Source organism: Schistocerca cancellata, chromosome 3 (genome assembly GCF_023864275.1).
Source record: "Schistocerca cancellata isolate TAMUIC-IGC-003103 chromosome 3, iqSchCanc2.1, whole genome shotgun sequence".
NCBI classification, from domain to species: Eukaryota; Metazoa; Arthropoda; class Insecta; order Orthoptera; family Acrididae; genus Schistocerca; species Schistocerca cancellata.
This window is the reverse complement of record NC_064628.1, coordinates 626,378,641-626,404,117: the sequence shown is the minus strand read 5'-3', so window position 1 is coordinate 626,404,117 and position 25,477 is coordinate 626,378,641. Positions and strand designations below refer to the sequence as shown.

Genomic DNA, 25,477 nt, shown 5'->3' with positions numbered 1-25,477 from the left:
TGTACCTGCAGCACTGCACTATCTTGTCAGATCTGCAACAGACTGCTGCCTATCCTGCTTTAAAGAATGGGTGAGTCTCTGAATTCACTTTCCATGATGAGATGTGGACATCCAACATCTTGGTGCTTACTTGTGGTTTCACTGTCCTTCGATCACTTTCCATAAATGCTCATGACAGTAGCACACACACACAACCAACAAGTTACTACATTCCAGAGATGCCCATTCCCAGGTGGCATGCCATAAAAATTTGTCTTTTGTCAAAGTTGTTTTTGTTAGTTGATTTCCACATTTCACAGTTTGGGCGAGAGCTGGCAACTCACAAAATGTCATGAGAATAACTGTAATTCTTGTAATGGATAGCTATTTTGATTGGCTGGTTTAATGATTACAGGGACCACACTATGAGGTTAACAGTCCCTCTTATCTGGAACTGGCAAGACAACAAAACTACACATCAAAGAAGGGCCTAATGCACAAAACCTAAGGAAAGAAAACTCGAAAGTCTACAAAAGATCAGCAAACCCTAAATAAAGGAACAAGGAAGAAGAAATTTGGGGGGGGGGGGGGGGGGGGAGAGGAAGAAAGGAGGGCAAGGTGCCCCAACCAGGGAGCAGCCAAAGGCCCCCAAAGGCAGAAAGTATGATGGGAGGCATACCCCCCACCATCTAGCAGATGCATGAGACTCAACAAAATACCCAGAAAAGACTAGGAACACGGACAAGGTGAGAGAAGCACAGGAAAACAGAGGAAGAACACAAAGCCAAACATAACAGTGAGAAGAGGCAAGAAAAGCAAAAGAGCAGGTAGGTGAAGGCTGGGGCAGACCACCAAGCCCAGACAGCCACTGCCAGTTTGGGGCAGAGAAAACAACAGGACATCCTGCCAAACCCTCAATGAGCCAACAAGGCTGAGGTGCCCTACATTGGAGAGAATGGTAAAAACCCCTTCACAAGTAAACAGTAAAACTAGGTTAGCCACTAAGGTGTTATCCACAGATACCACGAGTAGGGTCAGGAAGGTTAAGAGTCCGCTGCAGGGTGGCTAGGTTAGGACAGTCTAGAAAAATGTGGACCACCGTCAAACGGGCACAACAATGACAGTGGGGCAGATCCTCACAACAGGAGAAATGACCATGAGTCAGGCAAATATGGAGGATGCGGAGCAGGCAAAGTATGATGAAATCCTTGCAAGAGGTCTGCATGGAGGGCCTCCACAAATTCACAGACTCCTTTATCATTCACAGTTTATTCAGCAAAGTCAGAATATGCCATTTCATATTCCAGATCCTTAGAACTTGATGGTCTAATGCCAATTAAAGAGCCTATCCCACAAAACTGATCTCAAGAGGTGGCTTGCCAGGAGACAATTTGGCCAGCATGTCAGTGAGTTCATTCCCCAGGGTCCCAATGTGACCCGGGATCCAGACAAAGACCACTGACCATCCACATTATTCGATGGCAAAGAGGTAATTCTGGTTAGTCAGAACCAAGGGATGGCAAGGGTAATATTGGTCATGAACTTGTAAACTGCTCAAAGAGTCACTACAGTTGAGGAAGGACTCATTGGTGCAGGAACAGATATGCTCAAGAGCACGAGACATGGCTAACAACTCCCCAGTGAAAAAAACTACAGCCATTTGGCATGGAGTGGAGTTCATTACACCCCACATGAATGTACGCAAAGCCCGCACAATGGGCAACCATTGAGCCATCCATATAGATTACTTCTGAACCCCAAGATGGACTAAGAATGGAGAAGAATTAGCAGTGGAGGGCCTCAGGATGAGCAGAGTCTTTCGGACCTCATGATAGGTCAAGACAGAGCTCCATATGGGACAAGCACCAGAGGTGTATGTGAGCAGGCCCAGAGAAGAAATGATAGAGGGAAAAGTTGGAGTTAAGAAAAAAGGGACCAGATACAGATGGCGGTCATAGCCTCAGGCCTAGGGCACTGCTGCGGGAGTGGGTCTCTGGATCTGACAGGAGCAGACGGTAGTCAGATGCTCCCAGCAGCAATGGATGCATAACACATAAGCAATCAGCTGTCGATGGCGCAGACCCCGCAACAGTGGAACCCCTGCCTCCTCTAGGAGGCTGATCACAGGGCTAGTCTGAAAAGCACCAGTTGTCAGTTGTATCCCACACTGGTGTACTGTGTTCAGTATCTGTAAAGTCAAAGGTGATGCCAAGCTGTATGTGAGACTTCCATAATCCAGACACATCTGTACCAATGCTGGGTAGAGCTGTAACAGAGTAGAATGGTCCGTACTCCAGTTGGTGCTGCTAAGGCATCAAAGGGTATTGAGGTGTGACCAACATGTCTGCTTTAGTTGAAGATGGGGAAGCCATGTCAACTAGACATCAAAGACTAGTCCTAAATAACAATGTGAATCCACCACACGGACGGACAAGCCACCAAGATACAGATTTGGATTAGGATGGACTATATGTCAATGACAGAAATGCGTAACACACATGTTGGCAACTGAAAAATGGAAGCCATGAGTAAGAACCTAAGATTGTGCTCAGTGTATTGCTCCTTGCAGTCTGTGTTAAACAACTCCCATCGAGGACAAACAAACTTCTCCGTCTGAACAGGCCTCGGAAGGCCCGATAGTACCGGCCGAATGCCATGTCATTCTCAGCTGACTGGCATCATTGGATGCAGATATAGAGGGGCATGTGGTCAGCACCCTGCCTCCAGCTGTTGCCAGTTTTTGTGACCAGATCCACTCCTCCTTAAGCAAGCAGCTCCTCCATTGGTCTCACAAGGACTGAGTGCAGCCCGACTGCCAATAGTACTTGGCAGACCCAGATGGTCACTCATCCAAATGCCAACCAAACCCAACAGTGCCCAACTTCAATGAACTGGCAGGAAGTAGCATTACCACTGCAGTAAGGTCATCAGTGTGGACAAACAAAAATAAATGCAAAATTCATCAGTACACAAAAAGGGGGACACCGTAGGCCCCACAGCTACCACCAGACCATTAATAGCACTAAAAGAGAGAGACACCCAAAACAGAAACCAGTGGAATCCCATTCTCCTGCAGGTGGAAGATGATACAGGATACGCCAAACTTTTCCTGATAAGTGTGACATGAAAGAAAATTGGGAGTGGGCAACAGAGGCCCAACTCATGTAAGGTGGCAAGGACATGGTGGTACCACATGGTATCATAAGCTTTACACAGATCGAAGGCGATTGCAACATGGTGTTGACAATGGCAAAAGCCATTCGGATAGTGGACAGCAGGTGGACTAAATTTTCTGCCATAGCCCATCTGAAAATGCAGTTCGGATTGAAGTCGTAGAAGAGACATCACAATCTGCATAAGTAAAAGCCCACCTGGGTGGGTATAAAGGAAAATGACATTGGAGAGAAAATAAGACAATCAGAAAATGATCACTGTCACACAAATCATAATGAAACCCCCACTGAGTGGAGGGGAGGAATCAAGGGCTATAGATGGAAAGATCAATGGCCAAGGGATGGAAAGATCAATGGCCAAGAAGGTGCTATGTGCTACACTAAAGTATGTGGGGGCTCCAATGTTGAGGAGGCAGAGATCAAACAGTGTCAGCAAGTCTTCAACAATCCTGCCCCGATTAGTGGTCACGGTACCACTCCACAGATGATTATTGGTGTTAAAATACCCAAGGAGAAGGAAGGGAGGAGGGAGCTGTCAAGTGAGGGCAAGAAGAGTAGGAAGCAGAGGATACTGGTCTGGGGGAGATAAAGATTGCACATTGTCACCGAATGTTCACCATTTCCAGCACAGTATAAAGAGAAACCCATGAACCAACAATGTCCAAGCCAACTAACAGACACCACCGAAGGCTCGCAAATTGCTGACACGGTTCCGGCAGAAGGCTTAGAAATCATGAAGAGTCAATCAAAACAAAATTATTGCAATACCATGAAAGCTACAGAGGAAAGAGGAAGAAGAGACTGCAATTCTAGAAGGTGATGACAGTACCCTTTACAGTTCTATCAGAGGAGAGTAGCACAAGAGACCAGATGGAAGTCAAATGGGCCAGAACTGGTCATTGGTCATCATGTCAAGTCAGCGTCCATCACCTGTTAGAACGGAGTGACGCTGATGAATACAAGATTGGATGCATGCTATTTGAGAGGGAGTGGGCAATAGCTCCTGTGGTGTCGGGGGGAGGGGGGTCGGGTGCTCATACTAAGACTTACACATCTTCTTCTTCAAAGGGCGAGAGGTATGTCGGAAAGAGAGCAAGTGGCAGCAATATCTAGAACCAAATGAGAATGAACAACCTTGAGGTCCACAGAACATGGATCTGGTGTCCGACTTGAGGTAACAGGCTTCTTGTCCTGGAAATGTCATGGAGGGAAGTTCCAGAGGGAGTCCCATCCACGGTGGGTGCAAGGGAAGAGAGTTTCTTCTCCTAGCAAGGACAAGGAGTTGTGGGAGGGAACATTAACCACCAGAAGGTAAGAAAGGGGACAGGACAGAAGTAGGGAGGGATGGAGGGAGGGATGGAAGGAGGAGGATGAAGAAGAGGGAAGAACAAAACAGAAGCAGAGGTAGACAAAGATACCATGTGGAGGGGGTCTAATCTCTGTCGGGCCTCAGGATAGGGTAGAAAGTTGACAATTTTGATTTCTTGAATCTTCCTTTCCTTTTTATTGATTGGGGAATCCAACATGCAAGGGGAAGCGGGGGAGGAGAAGGGGGAGAGGAAAGCAAGCCGGAGATGCTAGGGAGGAGCCTTCTTCCACAAATGGCTCACATTATGGAATTTAGAATGGGAGGTCAAACCTCAAGAGAGATGGAAAAAAAGGGAGAGTGGAAACATGAGAAACAAGACCAAAAAGGAACAGCAGAACCAAGGGAATAGTTGTCATAAAGGGAAACACCGAGGGAGAAAGGGGGGAGGGGGGGGGGGGGCAGGAAGGGGAGAAGATAGAATGGGATGGAGCAGATATGGGGAAGGGAATGCAGCCTGGAAGAGAAGAAAGGCTGCAATAGCTCAGGGCCTTGTGTGCACCAAACAAGTAACCACAAAAGACCTGTGCACCCCCTGGGGGGAGTAATTTAGATATACTGCATTCTGAGGCTGGCTGATTGGTGTACATGCGACAGCATGCACTACCAATACACTGACGAGTTGAAATGTTATGAACACCTGTTTAATAGCTTGATTGTCCATTTTGGGAATGAAATACATCACTTATTCTGCGTATCTGGGATTCAACTCTTTGGTGGTAGGTTTGTGGAGGTAATTGGCACAAATAATCGACTGCTGATTTGCGTATCCAATAATGGCACCCAGTAGCAACCGAGATGGCTTCCACAGGATTTACATTAGGTGAATTTGGTTGCCAAGACATCAATGTGAGTTCACTATAATGATCCTTGTACCACTGTAGCATGGTTCTGGGTCTGAGACATGGAGAATTGTACTGCTGAAAGATAATCACCATTGGGGAAGACATCAAGCATGAAGGGAAGCAGGTGGTTCCAGCTGTCACCATATCTTCAATTACTACCTCAAGTCCCATGCAAATGCAGGAGAATGTCTCCCAAAGCATAATACTGCTCCCAGCAGCCTGTGTCCGTGGCATGCTGCACATTTTGGGCCGCCATTCACATCAATGATGGAGTTGTTGGAGACGACCATCGACCTAGTGTAGCAAAAATGTGATTCACCCAAAGAGCTGACATATTTCCATTGATCAACAGTCGAATCCTGATGGTCCCGTGCCTACTGCAATCATAACTGACAACATCGTTGGGTCAACGTACAGACACATAGGGGTGGTCTGCTGCAGAGCTCCATGTTCAATAATGTACGATGAATGGTGTGCTCTGAAGCACTTGCATCTGCACCAGCAATGTTCTCCTTCAGCAGAGATGCCACAGATTGCCACCTATCCTATTTTACGGATCAGACAAGCCTCCAAACCCCATGCTTTGTGAAGAGTCATGGATGTCCAACCATTTAGCATCTAGTGGTAGTTTCACTGTGGTTCTACCTCTTTCCGTAGCTCCTGATGACAGTAACGCATGAACATTCAACCAGCTTCACCATTTTCGAGATGATCGTTCACAGTTTCTGTGAAATAATAATCTGACGTTTGTCAAAGTTGCCTACCTCAATGGATGTCCCCATTCACAGCCTGTATCTTCACTAGGGTGATGCCCCATCCATGTCTGCTCCACTAACATACTTTTGTTACTGCGTCATGTGGCTGCAACGCCACCAGGTGACATCCAACATCGCAGTGGGCAGTGGTAATAATGTTTTGGCTTATCACTGTATGTTCCAAAACACCATGCATAAAAAACAGGATTTTTCTGGGACTTGTACTTTGGGTTCTATTGGTGATAGAAAGGTAGTGTCATCTGTTTCGGATAGCCCTTGGGCTACAAATCAATTGCATACCCAACAGAACAATCATCTTAATGGAAGTATCCTATAGTACAGGGTAAAAGTTTGAATATTACACATTTCCTCCAGCCTAGGCAGATGGAGCAAATTGGTTCAGTTGATTCTTTTTGCATTAGATATGGTCTACGGCTCACCTTACCGGGCTTATGGAGGCACCATTTGGTTCATGGGCAGTTCCTGAGAAAATCTGAAAAAAAGCTGCCAGCACAAGTAACTGCAGCAAAATGCTCAAATTTTAACAGAACGTTCTCTAGGCATTTATCCAGAAGTGTCACCTTCCTGTTTTCAAAAATCTTTTATCCTTTATCGAGATACATTGCCAAAGCTTGGTTTTTGGGCATCACGACTAAGCCATGGATTCCAAGATGGTTGTGCAGTGCAAACGACTGTAATTTTTATGATATATTCCTAAAGAGCCCAATCTTGAACAATGTTGAAAATTTTCTTGATATCTTCATCCGTTTCTGAGATACAGAGGTTAAAACTTACCCTACTTGTGCACATAAAATACATATGTAAAATCAAATGTGAGATGAAAATGTAATGTATGTGATGCAGCATGGAAAAATACACTGTAAAATGTCTCCATTATCATCAGAAGGGTTCTGGAAGCCCCATGTCATACTGAAGCACGTGTAAAATTTCTGTGCACATAAAATCTGGTCTGATATGTAAAATTAGTCAAAATGGCTTCAAAATTAGTTTTGTCTTATTTCAGTTCCACATAGGTAAAATATCTAAATGTTACTGACACATAAAAGTGTCTTATGGATGACATGCCTTAAAATCCAGTCTGATATGTAAAATTAGTCAAAATGGGTTCAAAATTAGTTTTGTCTTATTTCAGTTCCACATAGGTAAACTACATAAATTTTACTGGCACATAAAAGTGTCGTATGGATGTCATGCCTTGCTTTTGCACAGAAAAGGAGGTAACCAGTGAAAAATACTCCTATCAGGGTAGAAAAAAAGCTAAATATGGTAATGGGGTACCACTTGCTTCACATTCTACCTTCCTCAACACCTTTAAAAAAATTTCCCAAAAATTTTGGCACGGGAACATAATCACACTTTTGTATCCTGAAGGAAGGAAACAGTGGGCGTGGGAAAGAGACAGAAAAGTAATAAATATTGGAAGGTAATAGACAGTGGTTGTGGTGTAGGAAGAACAAAGGAGACAATTGAAGTGTGAGAGGAAGAGAAGGACACAGTGACAAGGGAATGCAGTTGACAGCGACATAACAGTGCTAGGAAAAGACTGAAGGAGACAGTGCCAGAAGGAGAAAAACCAGAGAGAAAGTGGAAGTAGGTGAGAACCAGTGACAATGAGAGACTGAGTATATCACAATGACAATGAGTAAGAGAGAGACAGTGTCACTGAGGAGGGACAACAGCAGTGGGAAGGAATGAATGAGATAATTGCAGTAAAAGAGATCAAGTGGGAGAGAGTGACAGTGAGAAGAAACAGTAGTAGTATGAGAGAACAAAGGTGACTGTGGCTGTGAGACAGGAGACAGTGACAGTTAGAGAGACACAAAGAGTTAATGACAATGAGTTGGGCTAAATGAGTGACTTAGAGCTGGGCGAGCTTGTGGAAGTGAGAGGTGAGTTGTATGCTAAAAAGAGCATGAATATGTTTGCATGCAAAATTTTTGGGAAAATTTTTAAAGGTCCTGAGGAAGGTAGAATGGGACGGCCCGTACGCCAGTCTTTTGTCAGAGTCTCTGACAGAAGCATTCTTCCACTGCACAGATAAGAGAGAAAAAAATATTTTGAAGATCAATGCCCAAAATGGTTCAAATGGCTCTGAGCACTATGGGACTTAACTGCTGAGGTCATCAGTCCCCTAGAACTTAGAACTACTTAAACCTAACTAACCTAAGGACATCACACACATCCATGCCCGATGCAGGATTCGGACCTGCGACCGTAGCAGTCGCACGGTTCCAGACTGTAGCGCCTAGAACCGCTCTGCCACCCCGGCCGGCAAGATCAATGTCAATCAAAGCATCTAACAACAGCTGATGCCTATAACAAAGTATATTTGTTCATGGGACAGGTGAAGGAAATGGGTGCAACACATAAAAGAACAATCAGTGTTCTTTTATGATTGGATATAACAATGTTAGGAAAGTATCCATACAGTGAATATCAACTTTGTAAGAAAGTAACAGAAGATCAACATAGGTAATTCTGCTAATGGATTTAATTCTGTGTTAATTTGGCCTTCAGATGCTTCAGTCATGCACCTGTACCTTCTTCAATGATGCTTGTTCAACAAAAGTTGAGACAGAAATGAGCATAGGCAAAAGTACGGTGTGAAGTTTCTTTGTTACAATTGACTGTATTAATACATTTAAAGTTGAAGTAGGTACAACAATAACCACATACTGGTTTCCTACTGAATAACTTCCTGAACTTTTCAAAACAAATCCAAGAGAAGTAGTCAAAGGCAGTACTGCACGAGATCTCGCACATCTGCTCACAAGGTTACCAAATCACAAGCATTTATTGAAAAGTCTCAAACCCACACCTGGCAGTCGTGGTGATCCATCATACTCTCTATTTGACAACAGCACCAGCTGTATGGAACAGTACACGTAGTTTTGGATACATTACACTGCTTTCCTTAATTTGTTAAAAATATAGTGCATTTTTAGTTTTCATTTGTTTTGTGACTTATGTAATCTAAAACTTGTACATTCACTGAATATCTGTGAGGTATTACATTCTCATGGTTATATCGACCTGCTACCCAGAAGTTCCCAGAGCGAGATTTTCACTCTGCCATAGAGTGTGCACTGATATGAAACTTCCTGGCAGATTAAAACTGTGTTCCGGACCGAGACTCAAACTTGGGACTTTTGCCATTCGTTTGCAAGTGCTCTGCCATCTGAGCTACCCAAGAATGACTCATGCCCCGTCCTCACAGCCTTACTTCTGTAGTATCGCATCTCTTACCTTCCAAACTTCACAGAAGCTCTCCTGCGAACCTTACAGAACTAGCACCCCTGAAGAAAGGATATTGTGGAGACATGGCTTAGTGATAGCCTGTTCCGCAAGGTTCGCAGGAGAGATACTGTGAAGTTTGGAAGGTAAGAGACAAGATACTGGCAGAAATAAGGCTGTGAGGACGGGACGTGAGTCATGCTTGGGTAGCTCATATGGTAGAGCACTTGCCCGCGAAAGACAAAGGTCCCGAGTTCGAGTCGTGGTCCAGCATACAGTTTTAATCTGCCAGGAAGTTTCATTCCCATAAGATAGTAATGCAACTCATCAGAAGATAAGTATTCACTAATTCTTACTTCATTTCAGTTTAAGTGTGTTAGTGCTTCTTTGGTTTACTGTAAAAGTAGTGTCACGTGTGATAAATGTAGATTTTGCCATAGATTAGTGAGTCTGGCAGAAAAATGTGGATTGTGGGTTGGTGTTTCTATCTACAGCTACATCTATACTCAGCAAACCACTGTGAAGTGGATGGCAGAGGGTACAAGCCATTATACCAGTTATTAGGGCTTTTTCCCATTTCATTGACATGTGGAATGTAGGAAAGCTGACTATTTAAACACCTCTATGTATGCTGTAATTAATCTAATCTTAACCTCATAGTTCCTATGGGAGCAATATGCAGGGGTCTGTGGTATATTCCTGGAGTCATAATTTAAAACCAGGTCTTGAAACTATGTCAGTACCTTCTCGATATAGTTTCTGTCTATATTCAGGAGTTTGGCTGTTCAGTTCTTTCAACGTCTTAGTGACACCCTCCAGCAGATCAAACGAACCTGTGACAATTCATGCTGTCCTTCTCAGTAATGTTCAATACACCCTGATAGTCCCACTTGGTATGGGTTCCACACACTTGAGCAATATTCCAGGATGGATGGCACAAGTGATTTGCAATCAATCTCCTTTGTAGACTGATTGTATTTCTCTAGTATTCTACCAATATACTGAAGCCTGCTACCTGCCTTATCCACAACTGAGCCTATGTGATTGTTACACTTCATATCTCCATCACATGTTACATCCAAGTATTTGTACGAGTTTACAGATTCCAACTGTGACTCACCAATATTATGTTCATAGGATGCTATCTCTCTCTCTCTCTCTCTTTTTAAAAAAAAGCAAGCTGCAAATCATTCCCCGTTCTGAATCTTATCAAGCTACAACAGAATACTGGTACAGCTTTTCAAACTTTACTTCATCGTAGAGAACTGCATCATCTGTGAAAACTCTGACAATGCCTCTGATGTCAAAGAAGACAATGAGCATGGTTTTGATCCTCGACTTGCTCATGCATGCCTTCTTGGGATGGGGCGACGATGGGGTGTGCCACTCTGAACTCTGCCTTTTTGTCTCAGGGTTGTACTCAAAAATCCATGACTCATCGCCAGTGATAACTGAGTTTTAAAAAAATGAGGATCATTTTCACACATTTCCAACGTTTCTCAGCACCGAAGTACTCACATGTGCTCGGGTTCGTCGGTCAACACTTTTGGGACGAGTTTGGCACACACCTTTCTCATGTTCAAATCTTCGGTCACAATGTGGAAAATGGTTGTTTTTGACATGTTTAGAGTTTGTGCTATCAATTGAAGGCTCAGTCATTTGTCAGAGTTCAAACAACCGTGCACATGTGTCACATTTTCATCGACTTTTGCGGTTGATGGCCATCCACTGCGAGGTTCGTCGGTGATCTCCTCTCAGCCCTCCTTGTGCCATCAGAAAGCTTGTGATTTGGACAAGCAATCAGTCCCAAAGGCATGCTGAAGTAATGGAGACGTTTCGGTAGCGGACTTCCCAAGTTTAACGGAAAATTTGATAGCGTACCGTTGTTCTACAGAATGATCCATTGTGCTATGTTACATAAACTCAAAACAGGGTTGACGGAAATGCACATCCTGACTCTCTTGACAGCTCGCAGCCGAATGAGACAAAGAGCGTTTTGAAGCTAACACCCCCCCTCCACTTAGCCCAGCCAGTTACAACACGCTGTGGTGTACCATTCCATCAGAAAAAAATTGGTCACATTACTTATGGAATGCACTCTGAACGATCGTACTTTTGCTAAGCAGCATACACGTGGTACTGAGTCGAAGACCTTTCAGAAACATTGCATCTACCTGGCTTCCTTAATCCATGGCTTTCAGGATGTCACATGAAAAAAGTGCTAGGTGTGTTTCACATGTTCTACATTTTCGAAATCCGTGGTGGTTGGCAGGTCATTCCATTCAAGATACATCTTTAAGTTTGAGCTCAGAATATTTTCTAAGATTCTACAACAAACAGATGCTAAGGACATTGGAAGGCAGCTTTGTGGGTCACTTCTGCTGCCCATCTTGAAAGCAGGTGTCACCTGTTCTTTCTTTCAACTACTGGGCACAGTTTTTAGTTTTTTAAGATCAACAACAGGTTACAAAGTACAGAGGGAGCTAACTCAGCTGTGAATTGGGTAAGAATCTAATACAGATTACCTTGGGGCCTGGGTATTTGTTCAGTTGTAATGTTTTCAGCTGTTTCTCAATGCCATTGACACCAATACCTAGTTCACTTATCTTTTCAGTGGTACAAGAATTAAGTTGGGGCAATATTCCTGGGTTTTTCTCTGTAAAGGAACATTTGAAGACAGAGTTAAGCATATCTGCTTTCATTTTACTACTCTCAGCTTCAGTTCAAGTCTCGTCCATGGGGGACACTGAGTTCAGTGCTGCTAACAGCCTTTACATGTGACCACAATTTCTTTGGGTTTGTGGAAGTCATTTGACAATAATCTACAACAGAAATCACTGAAGGCTTCATGTATCGCTCTCTTGACTTCCAAACATGTTTCCTTCAGCCTCCCCCTATCTACAGCCCTATGCTTTGTTCTATGCTTTTCATGCAGTAGTCTCTGTTTCTTTTTTTTCCCCTAGTTACTGTATACCATGGACAGTTTCTCCCATTATGAACTATTCTATTGGGTTCATATCCATCCAGTGCATGGTCTACTACTCTTTTAAACTTAAGCCATATTATCTCTACATGTTCCTGTCAGCTAAAGGTTTCCAGTTCCTCACTGAGGTATGACAATATTATTTCTCTATCTAGTTTGCTGAACACGTAAATCTTTCTGCTTGTTTTAGTTATCCTGTGTGTTTTCGTATTCCTTGTTGCTGTAACTGTGTTATGGTTACTAATACTAGTTCCAATGTGGACTATTCAGGTCTGTTTGTGGCAATCAGATCTAACGTGTTTCCATCATGAGTGTGGTTCTGAACTATCTGTTCTAGGTAGTTTTTGGAAAAGGCATTTAGCAAAGATATTATCAAATGGTTCACTTGAAGACAATGTATTAAAAATGTCAGCCCACAAAACTTCAAACAATTAAACATAATACTAATACCTTTTACTGAAATTAACAGAGTTATAGAAGTTTTAAAAAACAAAAGCTCAGATGGTACTGACGGAATTTCAAACACAAGTCTGATGAATTGTTCTAACTTAATATATAATGCCCTTAGTGATACATGTAATGAGTAACTGGCACAGAGAATTTTTCCAGACAGATTAAAATATTAAGAACAATGACAAGAAAAATTTAAATAACGTCGCTCTTTCATTAAATACTACAGGCCTTAAATAATAAAATATCATCAGTTGGTATTTTTTGTGATCTTTCCAAGTTGCTTGCTTGCACAGATCATGTTATTCTCTTAGAAGAACTAAGTTTTATGGAATTGATGGCTTTAAAAGCAACTTGTTTGAATCATAATTAACAAATAGAATGCCAAAAGTTGCACTGAATAATTCAAACAAAGTTGGAAGGAGAAAAAATTTTAGTAACTGCGGAGAAATCATGAAGGGCATCCCACGGGGTTCAATTTCAGATCCACTCCTATTCTTTAAATATGTGAATTACCTTCCACATTTATGAAATGGAACTGGTGCTTTTTTTGATGATACTAGTGCTATGATAAACCCAATTAGAAAGAAAGCAACAGAAGAGATTCTTAGTGGTGTTACTCATAGAATTATTTTGTAATTCAGTAACTTTTGAGAAAACACCTACATTCTTTTCCGTACAACTAACAGAGTCATACCAACAATTGATATAGCACACAAACAGCAGCCAGCAAAAGGGTAGAATGCTCCAAATTTTTGGTTGTGCATACTGATGAAAACTTTACCTGGAAGAAGCATTTTTCTGAGTCCCTAAACAGGTATGCTCAGCTACTTCTGCCCTTCGCATAAATGCTAGTCTTGGGGACAAACAAATCAATCTCCTAATATTAATGAATAATTTTCTGGGGTAACTCAGAATGAAAGTATTAACTGCACAAAAGTAAGCAGTAAAAATAATATGTGGTGTTCACCAACAGTCATCTTACAGGTACCTCTGTGAGGTGTTAGTACTGTAACTGTACCATCCCAACATAATAGTCGCAAAAAAAATTCATCATAAATTAACCATCACAATTTGAAAATCATAATGATGTCCATGTCCAAAACATTACAGGAAAAAATGACTTTTATTACCCATTATTAAAGATGTCAGAAGCTAGCAACAAACATTTTTGATCTTTACCCAATAATATAATGTGTGACAGATGGCAAAGCAAGTTTTAAATGTAACCTAAAATCATTTCTTCTGGATAAGTCTTTTTCTATCCCATGGACGAAATTTCATTTAACCCTTTAGTGACCAAATTATTTCCAAAAGTTGTAGACTTTTTATGAACACTTTATTGGGCTAAGAAACCGTTCATAAAATCATAGTTTAAATCTTCAAAGTGAGAGTTTAGTCTACGAGTATAAAAAATTAGTGGGAACTATTGTTCCCATCGAACTCTGGAGTAACTTCACTTGCTAATTAAAAAATGTATTTCCTTTATTTTTTAGTACAAAAACATGTTAAACATTACATTTATATTTATATTAGTTCATACTGTCCTTTGAGTTCACTAAGGTGATGTACTATGGAACTCAGAGAAGCATGGCGCTACACACAAAGGTACACAATAGTTGGTACACATTATTTTTGGTCTCTTTTCTTTCCTCTTGGTGCCACTTCAGCGGCATCTTCTGTTTGTTGTACCTTTTGTAGGGAAATGAGTTCCAACTTTCTCCAGACACACCTTTTTTTTTTTTTTGGTGTTTGAAAATGAACGGGCCTTCCTCTTCTCTTATGACTTGAGAAGCCAGAGATAAGCTCCCGTGCCAACTGCAATCTAAATGTTAGCTAGTCTGCTTCTGTCTTCTGTAGCTTCCACATAATGTAGGAATTAACAACTGCCAAATCCACAAGAAAGAAAAACAGTTTGTGCCACCACCTCCATGAACGACGGCCTACAGCATACCATTCACGCAGCTGATCAAATCTATCCACTCCTCCCATTATTTTATTATACTCTGCCACAGCCAATGGGCAGAATACTTCACTTCTGCTTCTACTAACTTACCTTGTAATATTTATGTAATTTTCAGTCAAATCCAGCAAACATACACGAATACTATCTCCCTAATAAATATAAAAGTAGATAAATACAACACAAGTCACTTCACATGTAAAAGGAAAGCACACTATCCAAAAAACGCTGTAGCGGTCCAAACAGTGGCTCGTTTTCACGGGGGAACTGAGCTTCTGCATTGATTGACTCACAAGGTAGAAATACAACAGCTTTCGCCTAATTTACACATAGTTAGCACACTCTAACAGAGATGGTAGCACAAGTTAGAAGTGCGAACACGGATTACCACTGAACTTACAGCGAAAACAAATAAGTGGGAACTATAGTTCCCACTGGTCACTAAAGGGTTAAAAACTAGTATAATGTAAAAAGGCTAGTTTTAAATGTAGCTGCCTGAGTAAGACAGAAAAATAAAATGCTCATTAATTATATATATTATCATCATGTATACACATCCTGTAAATTGTCTCATTCCACATAATTTCAATAAAAAAAACTCATTCATATGCTCAATGGAATATGTAACTAACCAATTACCACAAGTTTTGAAAGCACCCTTTAAGAAGAGGTTACAATAAATTTTCATAAAAACAAGTGTTACAGTTACTTTCTAGGCCTTCTTGTAACCAGCCATATGGATCAGTTTAATGAAATCAAAAAATGTCAAAATAACTGTACATTTTAATAATGCATGCACAAAAAGACACTAATGACAAACTAACCTGTTGTCAGAGCAGAGTTATATAACTGAACCACTAATAGAATTTTTCAGAGAAACTTTATGCTTTCCTCAAACACAAAAATGGCATTAATAAATTTTAGTAGTTCTGCATTAGTGGAGAGGTGTTCAACATGCTTGCATGAACTGCTGTGGTTGTCCTCTATCTGAGTAATATCAACACTATTAAATAATAACTATGAGAATTTAAGTAAACTGATTATTCTGTCACTGAATGAATTAAGACTAAAGACCTTCTGTTTGCAACTTATCACATAAAATGAAACAGGATTCACTACATAAATTACAGACACAATCAGAAGAACAATTTCATACTTATAACTGAAGACACAAATTTTAGTTGTTCAGCAGAATAATTTATTTAGTAAACTGTTTCTTGGGTTATTACAAAAATTTAAAAAAAAGTCAGTTCATTAAATAGATGAATACTGTATGACATTTATCTGTTGCTGAAACTTAAAATAGCAGAAAGAAAATGAAATATGTAATTCCACATTTAAAATGTATTTAGGCAAGGGAATACTGTTATGTCATTTTTTGACTGTTCCACAGATTCATAAATAACAGCTGGCCCCAATACCGAAAAACAATTAAGACTACTCAATGTGAAGAAGATACCAGGGACTGGCGGAATTCCAGTTAGATTTTACACTGAATACATTGTGGGACCTTTCCTAGGTCATGTTTATTGAAAATCTGTGCAATGAATGGTCCTGCATCACTGGAAAAGAGTACAGGGCACTCCTGCTTACAAAATAAGTGTAAGACCAAATGTATGGAATTGCAGATAAATATCCCTGACATCTTTAATTTGTCCATTTCATATGGAATGCGTCAACTGTGATTATATTATAAATTTATGTAATAATTTTTTCTGATTCAGTTATTTTTCTACTAATACTTAATTACCTTGATGGGTTTCAGCAGCTTGCTCACTTTTTTGTTAATATTTAATTAGCAAGACTTGTTTTGGCAGCTGTCTGTCGCAGAATCCCAGAGCATATTCTGAACTCAAACATTATGAAGTTTCTGGTGGAAAACAAGCTTCTCTTAAAGAATCAACACAGATTCAGGAAAAGGCACTCATATGAAACACACCATATAGAGGTATAAGTCTTTTTGTTGTGTCTGTCTGTAGCTCAACATCAGCCCCTGTATAGTAAGTAAACAGTCTATCCTATCCATAACATTTTTGTTACACCATCCTTGATTTTCCATTGTTTGATCATGTGAAACACAGTTTGCCTCATTCGTATGCAACATCTCACAAGCAATATATGTAAGTAAACAGGTGGATTCTACCTTCTTAGATTTAGAAAAGCCATTGGACACTATACCACATAGTCAACCACTAGCCAAAATATGATCCAATGATGTATCTTGCCAAGTATGTAACTGGATTGATAAATATTCAACTAACACAAAGAAAAGTTATACTAGACAACGAATGATCTACAGAAATGAAAGTAACGAAGGTTGTTCTCCACGGGAGCATAATAGGACGTCTGATGTTCTCAATATAAATTAAGAATTTATAAGAAAGGATAAGCCACATTATAAGATTGTTTGATGATGATGATGTCGTTTCTACAGTTGGGCATCGTCATTGACTGTCCATATGGAAACAGAGAAACATGGACAAAAATTGCACTTCCAGTAGTGACAATGTTCTTTAAATGTGGATGAAAGTATGATAGGGCCTATAACAGACAGAAAGAACCTAACAGTACTGGATTACAAGATTAGTGTTGAACATTTTGAGCACATCATAAAACAATGTGCGGTCCTAAAACATTTGACTGCACTCTGACCAGCGCAGAGCCGCGAAACACCATCAAGAAGGTGCTGACTCACACGCCAATGGAAAGGGTGGGCAGTGCCATGCCTCCTGGAAGACAGTTCAGCGCCCTTACCAGCTGTCCATCCTTGGTCGTGGCCCGTTCGGTCAGAGACTTCAAGAGCATCAGTGCTGAATAATAGGAAGACAACACTTAATCTGCGTTCTGTGAGTATTAATAGTCTGTCAAAGTAATAGCATTTAGGAGGCACAGGAATCACATCAAACCACCTCATAACAAGAAGTTAAATTTTGTTTCTTTCCTTTTTAGAAATAAAGTGTTCTATTAATATCCATGTGTTATGTACAGATCATTTTCGATTCCTGCCACCAGCCATTGCAACTTCTCTCCTTCCTTGTTTGTGTTTGTGCCGACACCAAAAGTAGCCAACATGACACATAGCATTTAGAAGGCAGAGAGGAGAGAAAAATGGAATGAACATGTAAAATCAGTATTAGGGAAAGTGAATGGAAGTTCTGTTGGAAGGATTCTGGAAAACTGCAATGCATCTGCAATTGAAATTGCACAGAAGACGCTAGTTTGTCAAATTCTAGAGCACTGTTCCCACATTTGGAGCCTTTATCAAGGCGGCATGACAATAGATATCGAACAAATTCGGACACACACTGCTAGGATTGTAACAGGTCTATGAAGACCATACACAATTGCAACAGAAAAAAATGTTAAAATGTGTGTGAAATCTTATGGGACTTAACTGCTAAGGTCATCAGTCCCTAAGCCTACACACTACTTAACCTAAATTATCCTAAGGACAAACACACACACACCCATGCCCGAGGGAGGACTCGAGCCTCCGCCGGGACCAGCCGCATGCAACAGAAAGACGCAGGGGACTTCAATGGAAATCCTTGGAAGAAAGAAGCCATTATTTTTGCAAAACCCTGGTGCATAAATTTAGAGAACCGTTATTCAAAGAAGGCTGTATAATCACAATGCTGCATACCATTTTATATCTTTAGTAGGGATCATGCGAATATGATAAGAGAGGCATATATACCGTTACTGGCGAATTACCAGAGACTGTGATACCGCCCATCTGCTTTGACCAATGACATTATCACCATGTCAGAAACCCCTATTTCAAGTGTATCCAACATGGCCATCAAAATATTGATCATAACAGTCACAAAAATACAAATAACTCGCAAACCAGCTCAGTGACTGAAACCAATGCAGTTAGTGGGGCAGGAGTGTGTTTTGGGCGGGGACGAACTAAGAATTCAATAACAAAAACAACATTACTGTACATGTTGCAACACACTGCAAAAAACTAAACACAAGAAACTGCCAAAAAATAAAACCTAATAAAACCATACAAAGCACATCATAAGGTAATGGTATGCCAGACTGCAATTAATCTACACAGCTCATCCTAGACCACGATACATACAACTAAAAAAGTTGGTACCCCAAATTCTCGTAAACCTAAATAGTTCAACCCAAGACCGGAATTATCTTTTCTGCCTATATTTTGCTTTTGCTATATATGGGACAGAGTTACTATTACATTTACTATTTCAAATAATAAATAGCAATGAAGTATACATAGCAGTACAATATTGAATTCATGTAACCTATACAGCTACATAAACCCTAGGTCATATTACCATTAACGGCCCCTTTCCCCCACAAGCACAAATTCCGGTATCCCAATCTCCAGTAAACATATATAGCTCACCCCTAGACCGGGATGCTAATAACCCACTAATAACCGCTCTCCACAATTATAAAAGCTAGATCCCAATCTTCAGTTAACCTATACAGCTCAACCCTAGTCCAGATACCAATATACCCCAACCACAAGTACAAAAGTTGGTGTCCCAAACATTTCACTTTAACTCTGCAACAAACTTATCACAGCACAATGCAACTTCATCAAGAGTCTAAGCTGACTTACAGTACCCTACAACCAAGTATAGCCATTATTTTTTGTTCGCTCAATATGTGAATGGAATGGATAAGAAATCAAACAGTGATACGATTTACCCTTGGTCACGCACCGTAGATTTGTTTGCAGAGTATATATGTAGGTGTAGAAAATCTATGTTTTTGTGTGGTGATTATACATTTACAGCAACATTTACAGCAAATGCATACACAATGCAATACTCATTTCTCTATCCAAATTAGGGAAATACGGAAGCGTCTGATCCCGCCCGTCTGCTTTGACCCATGACGTCACAAACATGGCGGAAACGACCATAAACCACGATTCCAATATGTCACATATAAAGTCGTTACGTACACTTCCTGGCAGATTAAAACTGTGTGCTCGACCGAGACTCGAACTCGGGACCTTTGGGCCTTCGGACGCTTTGGTCGACCCCAAATTAGGTACGTGCTAAGTATGCCTTACATACACAGGATAACAGAAAATGATTACAAGGAAAACAACAGTAGTATAAATGGTGTTCTCATACCTTCTGCCCTGCTGCAGTTTCACTCATGTATTTGGAAACTGAACCTTCAAATAATGTACAAAAGTATTCAAGCACAGCATCCCTTGTAGCTGGTAGAGTCTTCAGTAATGACAGTGCTCTGCGTGCAAGTTCTAATGGATTTGTCTTCACTGACCTGGTTGCTCCTGCAAGGAATGCTCGCAGTTCACTGAGCAGGTCATGAGACGGTACAGCTTTGATAACACTTGTCCCAGCCATACCTGTAAAAAATTTAACATTAGTTTGGTCTCATCATAACACATTACTATTTAGATTCTTCCCTTTGTCCCTTTGTAGGCACTAAATATTACTTCACTTGATGAAGGTTAGCGACACCTCATTCATAAATTGCCACCAATAACAGAATTTAGAGTTGTATCTTGTACTTTATGTAGTTTTAAGATAACACAGGGCTCCTGATTAACTATTTTGTGAGATAAAACCTTCATTATGCTATCTGATGGGAAGTTGTGAAATGTGAGAGCCCCAGCTACTACTGTGTCACTCATTTTCAAACAAAATCTGGCAAAACTGAAATCAGACGTAAAAAGAAAGATGTCTTTTGAATGCAACTATGTTACACTGCTGCACAGTTTAACCGATAAAACTGGCAAACTTTTAAACAAATTCTGTTGTTTGTCACAAGGCTTTTAACTTCTTTGTAATGCTGAGCTCCATAGCTGACTGACACTAACACTGATGATTAATGAAAACCACCCTAGCTATATTAACACTCATTTCTTGTGCCACAACCAGTTTCGTTCTTTCAGAACGACATCAGGTTGCCGACTTGCACCAGTATCATGACATAAAAGGTGTAGTTGTATGTGACATTAATGACAAAATCAGGAAATGATTATGACATAAACATTCTGCTGACCGCCTGGCAAGCAGTAAGTGCATGCAACATGGCATTTGTACTAAAATTAAAGTACACAGCAATGTTCAATTGATCATCGTTTCCCCAATTTCGTCACATATAACAACAATGTTTTATATTACGGTACAATATCAGCACAACTCGGTAACCTATGTTTTAAAAGAACGAAACCTGTTGATACATTAAATGTGTTTTAATACAGCTGTATTGATTTCCTTGAATCATTACTATTATTTTAATTGCAGATCATTTTACAAGTTGGTAAAGCAGTAGGGCTAATGTATGTACGAGCACAAAGTGAACATATCTACTGTAGATATGATAAATACATACAAGTTAAAATAGCTTGAAAAGTTTGTTTTAATGTGTTGCAGCTATTACGGGAATGGTTGCTCCTAGCAGAAAAGTAGAGTGTGTTTTCATCTGCAGTGCCTACAGTTTAATGAAGCTATCGAATTTCATTTCCGTGTTCACATAGCTTGGATTAGAGTAGCAAGATTATTTATCACAGTTCTCCCAATGGAACGTGATGCGTGAAAATACAAACTACGAAATCCTAATTTTGCGTGTGATATAGTCGAGCCTCAACTTCGTCAAATTATTTTGTACTACTCTGAAAATAATTCCTCTCTTAAATTGTTCAAAACATAACAATGGTGCTATTACATCTTTTCTAGTAAAGTTCCCAAAAATGGAAATGAGTGGATTTTCTTACCTGTATTTTCTGTTACAATTTTAATAAATGTATTTCAATTGCGATAACTGTAATAGTTAACACTAAAAAGAAAAAGCATTGTTTTTACTACAGTTGGCAAAAATTCATAGAATTGACAAAACAGTTAAATAGCGCTGCAGAGAAAAACACTCTATCTTCGACACGTACTTTTAAATGAAATCTATCTAATTATACTTCTTCTTTATGTTGATTTATTTAAGAAGATACATACCTGTTACTTCAAATACGACATTGAAGTCCGGTCCGCAAATAAACACAAACAGCGCCTCCTACTACTCGTTTTATCGACAATATTATTATCGACCAGTCGACATATAAGCTTCGCGCGGCGAATGATAGTCGTTTGTTGTATCGTTTATGATGATAATGTGACTCTTTGAACGTTCAGTTTGCGATGATTGCGTAGGGTAAAGACGGGTGCAGTGGTACTTTTCTTGTACTGTGATAACTTTTGCCAGAAATCTTTTGAAGAGGTAGTTTCCCATTCCTTTAGACATTATTACTTTTCTAATCTAACAGCTGTTTTCTATGTAATCAAAATGGCGTGTTTGCTGTGATGAGTGCATGCTCCTCATTCGACTGAGTGTTATGATTCAAATTAGCATTTTTTAAATATTTACAAAAGGAGTGATTTATAGAAATTAGTTTTTCTGTTACTATGAAGGAGTTGTTATTAGCAATATTCTCTCTGATCTCGGCCTTGTTGTTAGTGTTGTTGATTGTCGTTATAGGTGAGGGCTGTTTTGTTTGTATTACTTCGTGTTCCTTATATATCAAACGATGTCAAATGACCAATACTATTTCGGTTACAGGTTGGTACCTCGTGTGGAAACTCTTTCTGTCGCGGTTCCGTTTTGTAAGGGAATTGCTTGGTGGCATGAACGAACCTCCACAACCTCCTGCTGAACAAAGGCCTGCCCGACCGAGAAGAAAATACAGGAAAGAGTGATCGCATTTTCTCATCCAGACAACTCCGAACTGTTGCCCTGAACTGTGTAAAATTTGTAATTGAAGGATACATTTAAAAATAATCAAAATGAATATACGATGCGCGAAACCGGAAGACCTGATGAACATGCAGCATTGTAATTTATTGTGTCTGCCAGAGAATTATCAAATGAAATATTACTTTTATCATGGTTTGTCATGGCCTCAACTAAGTTACGTAGCAGAAGACGAAAAGGGGCAGATTGTAGGTTACGTGCTCGCTAAAATGGAAGAAGATAGTGAAGACAATCCTCATGGTCATATTACGTCGTTAGCGGTAAAACGTTCACATCGAAGACTAGGTCTGGCTCAGAAATTAATGGACCAGGCTTCAAGAGCAATGGTCGAGTGCTTTAACGCGAAGTATGTATCATTACACGTCAGGAAAAGTAACAGAGCTGCCCTAAATCTTTATACGACAACGCTCAAATTCACAATTTCTGAAATTGAACCTAAGTACTATGCCGATGGCGAAGATGCGTACGCTATGAAGAGGGATTTATCGTTATTTGCAGCCCAGATGCCTTCGTGTGATACAAACACAACCATTGACACCAAAAATGTTGATGATAAAGTTTTGTCAGAAAGATTGTGATATCATTTCTGGGTCATTTGGTGAAAACTTGTTGCAGTACATAAGTGGAAGCTGGAACATTTCTTGTTCCTATTCAGTGGAAGTGTTTTTACTAATTATATGAGTCAATACTACTAAGAAGTACTAGTATTTTAATCTGTATTAATTACTTGTAATCATGATCTGTGCAGTTTTTGGAAAAATACAGTTCTGGCAAAAATAAGTAATGGATTCAATGATCAATGGTTGTGACATACCCCATACTTATATCTTAAAATTGATATTTTATTTACATATTAACAGATTTGAATGTGATGTTCATAGCCATTATTGCAGTTTTGCCCATGTTGTGATGAAATTATATAACCTGTTATAATTTTAATTCACCACACTTTGGTCTCTCAGTTCTAAATTGCAAATATATTCTTTTTGTATGTGTGATTATACATAACCCAGCCACATCTCAATGGTAGTTGTGGGGGGGTTATAGCTACTGAGAGAGAAAAATGGCCACTGGCAGGGAAGTAACCTCCATCATGGTTTGGTTGAGTTTGTACTGAAAGTGACGAAAATAAACAAAAGGGCATTTGCCATCATTCCAAATCTTTCTTGGTTATATGGCATTGTTAGTATGTTGGCTGTATATATTTTATATGTCCTCATCCATACTTTGCTAACCATTGTGGAATGCATGTTGACATAAGTAGGCTTTCACGATAAATGTTTAGTTGGTGCCTACCTTAAAGTTCAGTTTTTGGGTCATAACAAAATTGTCCATTTGTGTTGCCTTTCTTTAGTTGTGTACAGTATATCCTGTTAGTCTGTATTGGTATCAGTCCTTCAAACATGAGCAGTATACTACGGTGGATTCCACTAGTGTTGTGCAAGCAATCTCCTTTGTAGGCTGATTGCATTTCCCATGTATTCTAACAATGTCCGCTGCTGTACCTGTTATGTAGCCCGTGCAATCATTTTATTTCATGTACTTATGAATAGGACACTAAGATATTTTTATGAGTTTATGGCTTCCAACTGTGACTCATTGATATTGCCATAGGATGCTATGATTTTTCATTTTGCAAAGTGCAAGATTTTACATTTCTGAGCATTTTAAGTAAGCTCTGTCTTTGCTCTACTTCGAAATTTTATCAAGATCTGACTGAATATTTGTGCAGCTTTTTAGATAATACTTCATTGTAGATAACTGCATCATCTTCAAAAAGCCCGAGCTTACTATTAGTTAAAACATCATCAATATACAACATTAAGAACAATAAGGGTCCAACACACTTCCTTGGGGCGTAATTGAAATGATTTTATCTGTCGATGTCACTCCGTTGAAGATAACCTGCTGTGTCCACTGTAACAAGAAACCCTCAATTCAGTCAGAAATCTTACTTCCAATAATAACCATAGGTGTGGTACTGAAGCAATTGCTTTTCAAAAGCCAATAAGTTCTGCATATACCTTGACTGCCTTGATCTAGTGTTTTCTGGATGTCACGAGAAAAGTGCAGACTGAGTTTTACATAATAGAAGTTTTTGGAATCCATGCTAGCTGGCATGAAAGAGGTCATTCTGTTTAAGATATCTTATTATTTTAGCTCGGAATATGTTCTAAAGTTTCATGACAAATGTATGTTGAGGATATTGGACAGTTTTGTGAATCATTTCCCCTACTCTTCTTGTACATGCGTGTGACATGTGCTCTCTTCCAACCATTGACATGGTTGTTTGTTCGAGGGATCTGCAATGTTTTATGGTTAAGAGGGTCTGACTAGAGCTTCGTACAGTTTTAAGACTTTCAGCTGTTTGAAACTTAGTGGCAAATTAAAACTGTGTGCCAGACTGAGACTCGAACTCGGGACCTTTGCCTTTTGCGGGCACTTGCCCGTGAAAGGCAAAGGTCCCGAGTTTGAGTCTCAGTCTGGCACACAGTTTTAATCTGCCAGGAAGTTTCATATCGGCGCACACTCCGCTGCAGAGAGAAAATCTCATTCTGGTTTCAGCTGTTTCTTGACACTATTTGCTTCACTCTTGTTTGCAGCGGTGCAAGAATTAATTGGGAAGGTCCTGAATTTTTCTTTGTGAAGAAAAAGAAGTGCTGCATTGGACAGACGACATCATCTGATCCGTGTTCAGTGGATTCATCAATTTTCTGGGTTCAGTAAGAGTTTCTCTGTAAATACTCTGGCGTTTCTACCATATGCACTTTGTTTTCTTATGGAACAACTATTAAGAAACAGGATTTACATTCTGAGAGCATGAGGTTCATTTGGCCAGCCAGCTTTGTTTTCTATAATTTCCCTTAACCCTCCCGTTACCAAGTTTTTCACGCCTCTATTTTACCAAGCCGAGTATTTGGACTACCCCAAAAGAGTTGTGTGTTTTATT

At 40.1% G+C, this 25,477-nt stretch overlaps 2 protein-coding genes across 2 annotated transcripts in view; one reads left to right on the top strand and one right to left on the bottom strand.

The window, feature by feature from the left end:
• LOC126175549 (integrator complex subunit 5) overlaps positions 1 to 21,847 on the bottom strand; it is a 117,311-nt gene extending 95,464 nt beyond the window's left edge. The window contains exons 1-2 of the mRNA XM_049922393.1: positions 21,735 to 21,847; positions 19,890 to 20,128 (exon numbers count right to left, since the gene is read on the bottom strand). Of these exons, the coding sequence (XP_049778350.1) occupies positions 19,890 to 20,126 (237 nt within the window). The 5' untranslated portion in view covers positions 20,127 to 20,128; positions 21,735 to 21,847. The remainder of the gene's footprint in view (positions 1 to 19,889; positions 20,129 to 21,734) is intronic.
• Positions 21,848 to 21,859: 12 nt separating this feature from the next.
• Positions 21,860 to 23,307, top strand: LOC126175548 (N-alpha-acetyltransferase 10). The gene is made up of 2 exons (XM_049922392.1): positions 21,860 to 21,996; positions 22,336 to 23,307. Exon 2 carries the CDS (start codon positions 22,560 to 22,562, stop codon positions 23,103 to 23,105), a length of 546 nt encoding a protein of 181 aa, XP_049778349.1. The 5' UTR covers positions 21,860 to 21,996; positions 22,336 to 22,559; the 3' UTR covers positions 23,106 to 23,307.
• Positions 23,308 to 25,477: the final 2,170 nt, after the last annotated feature.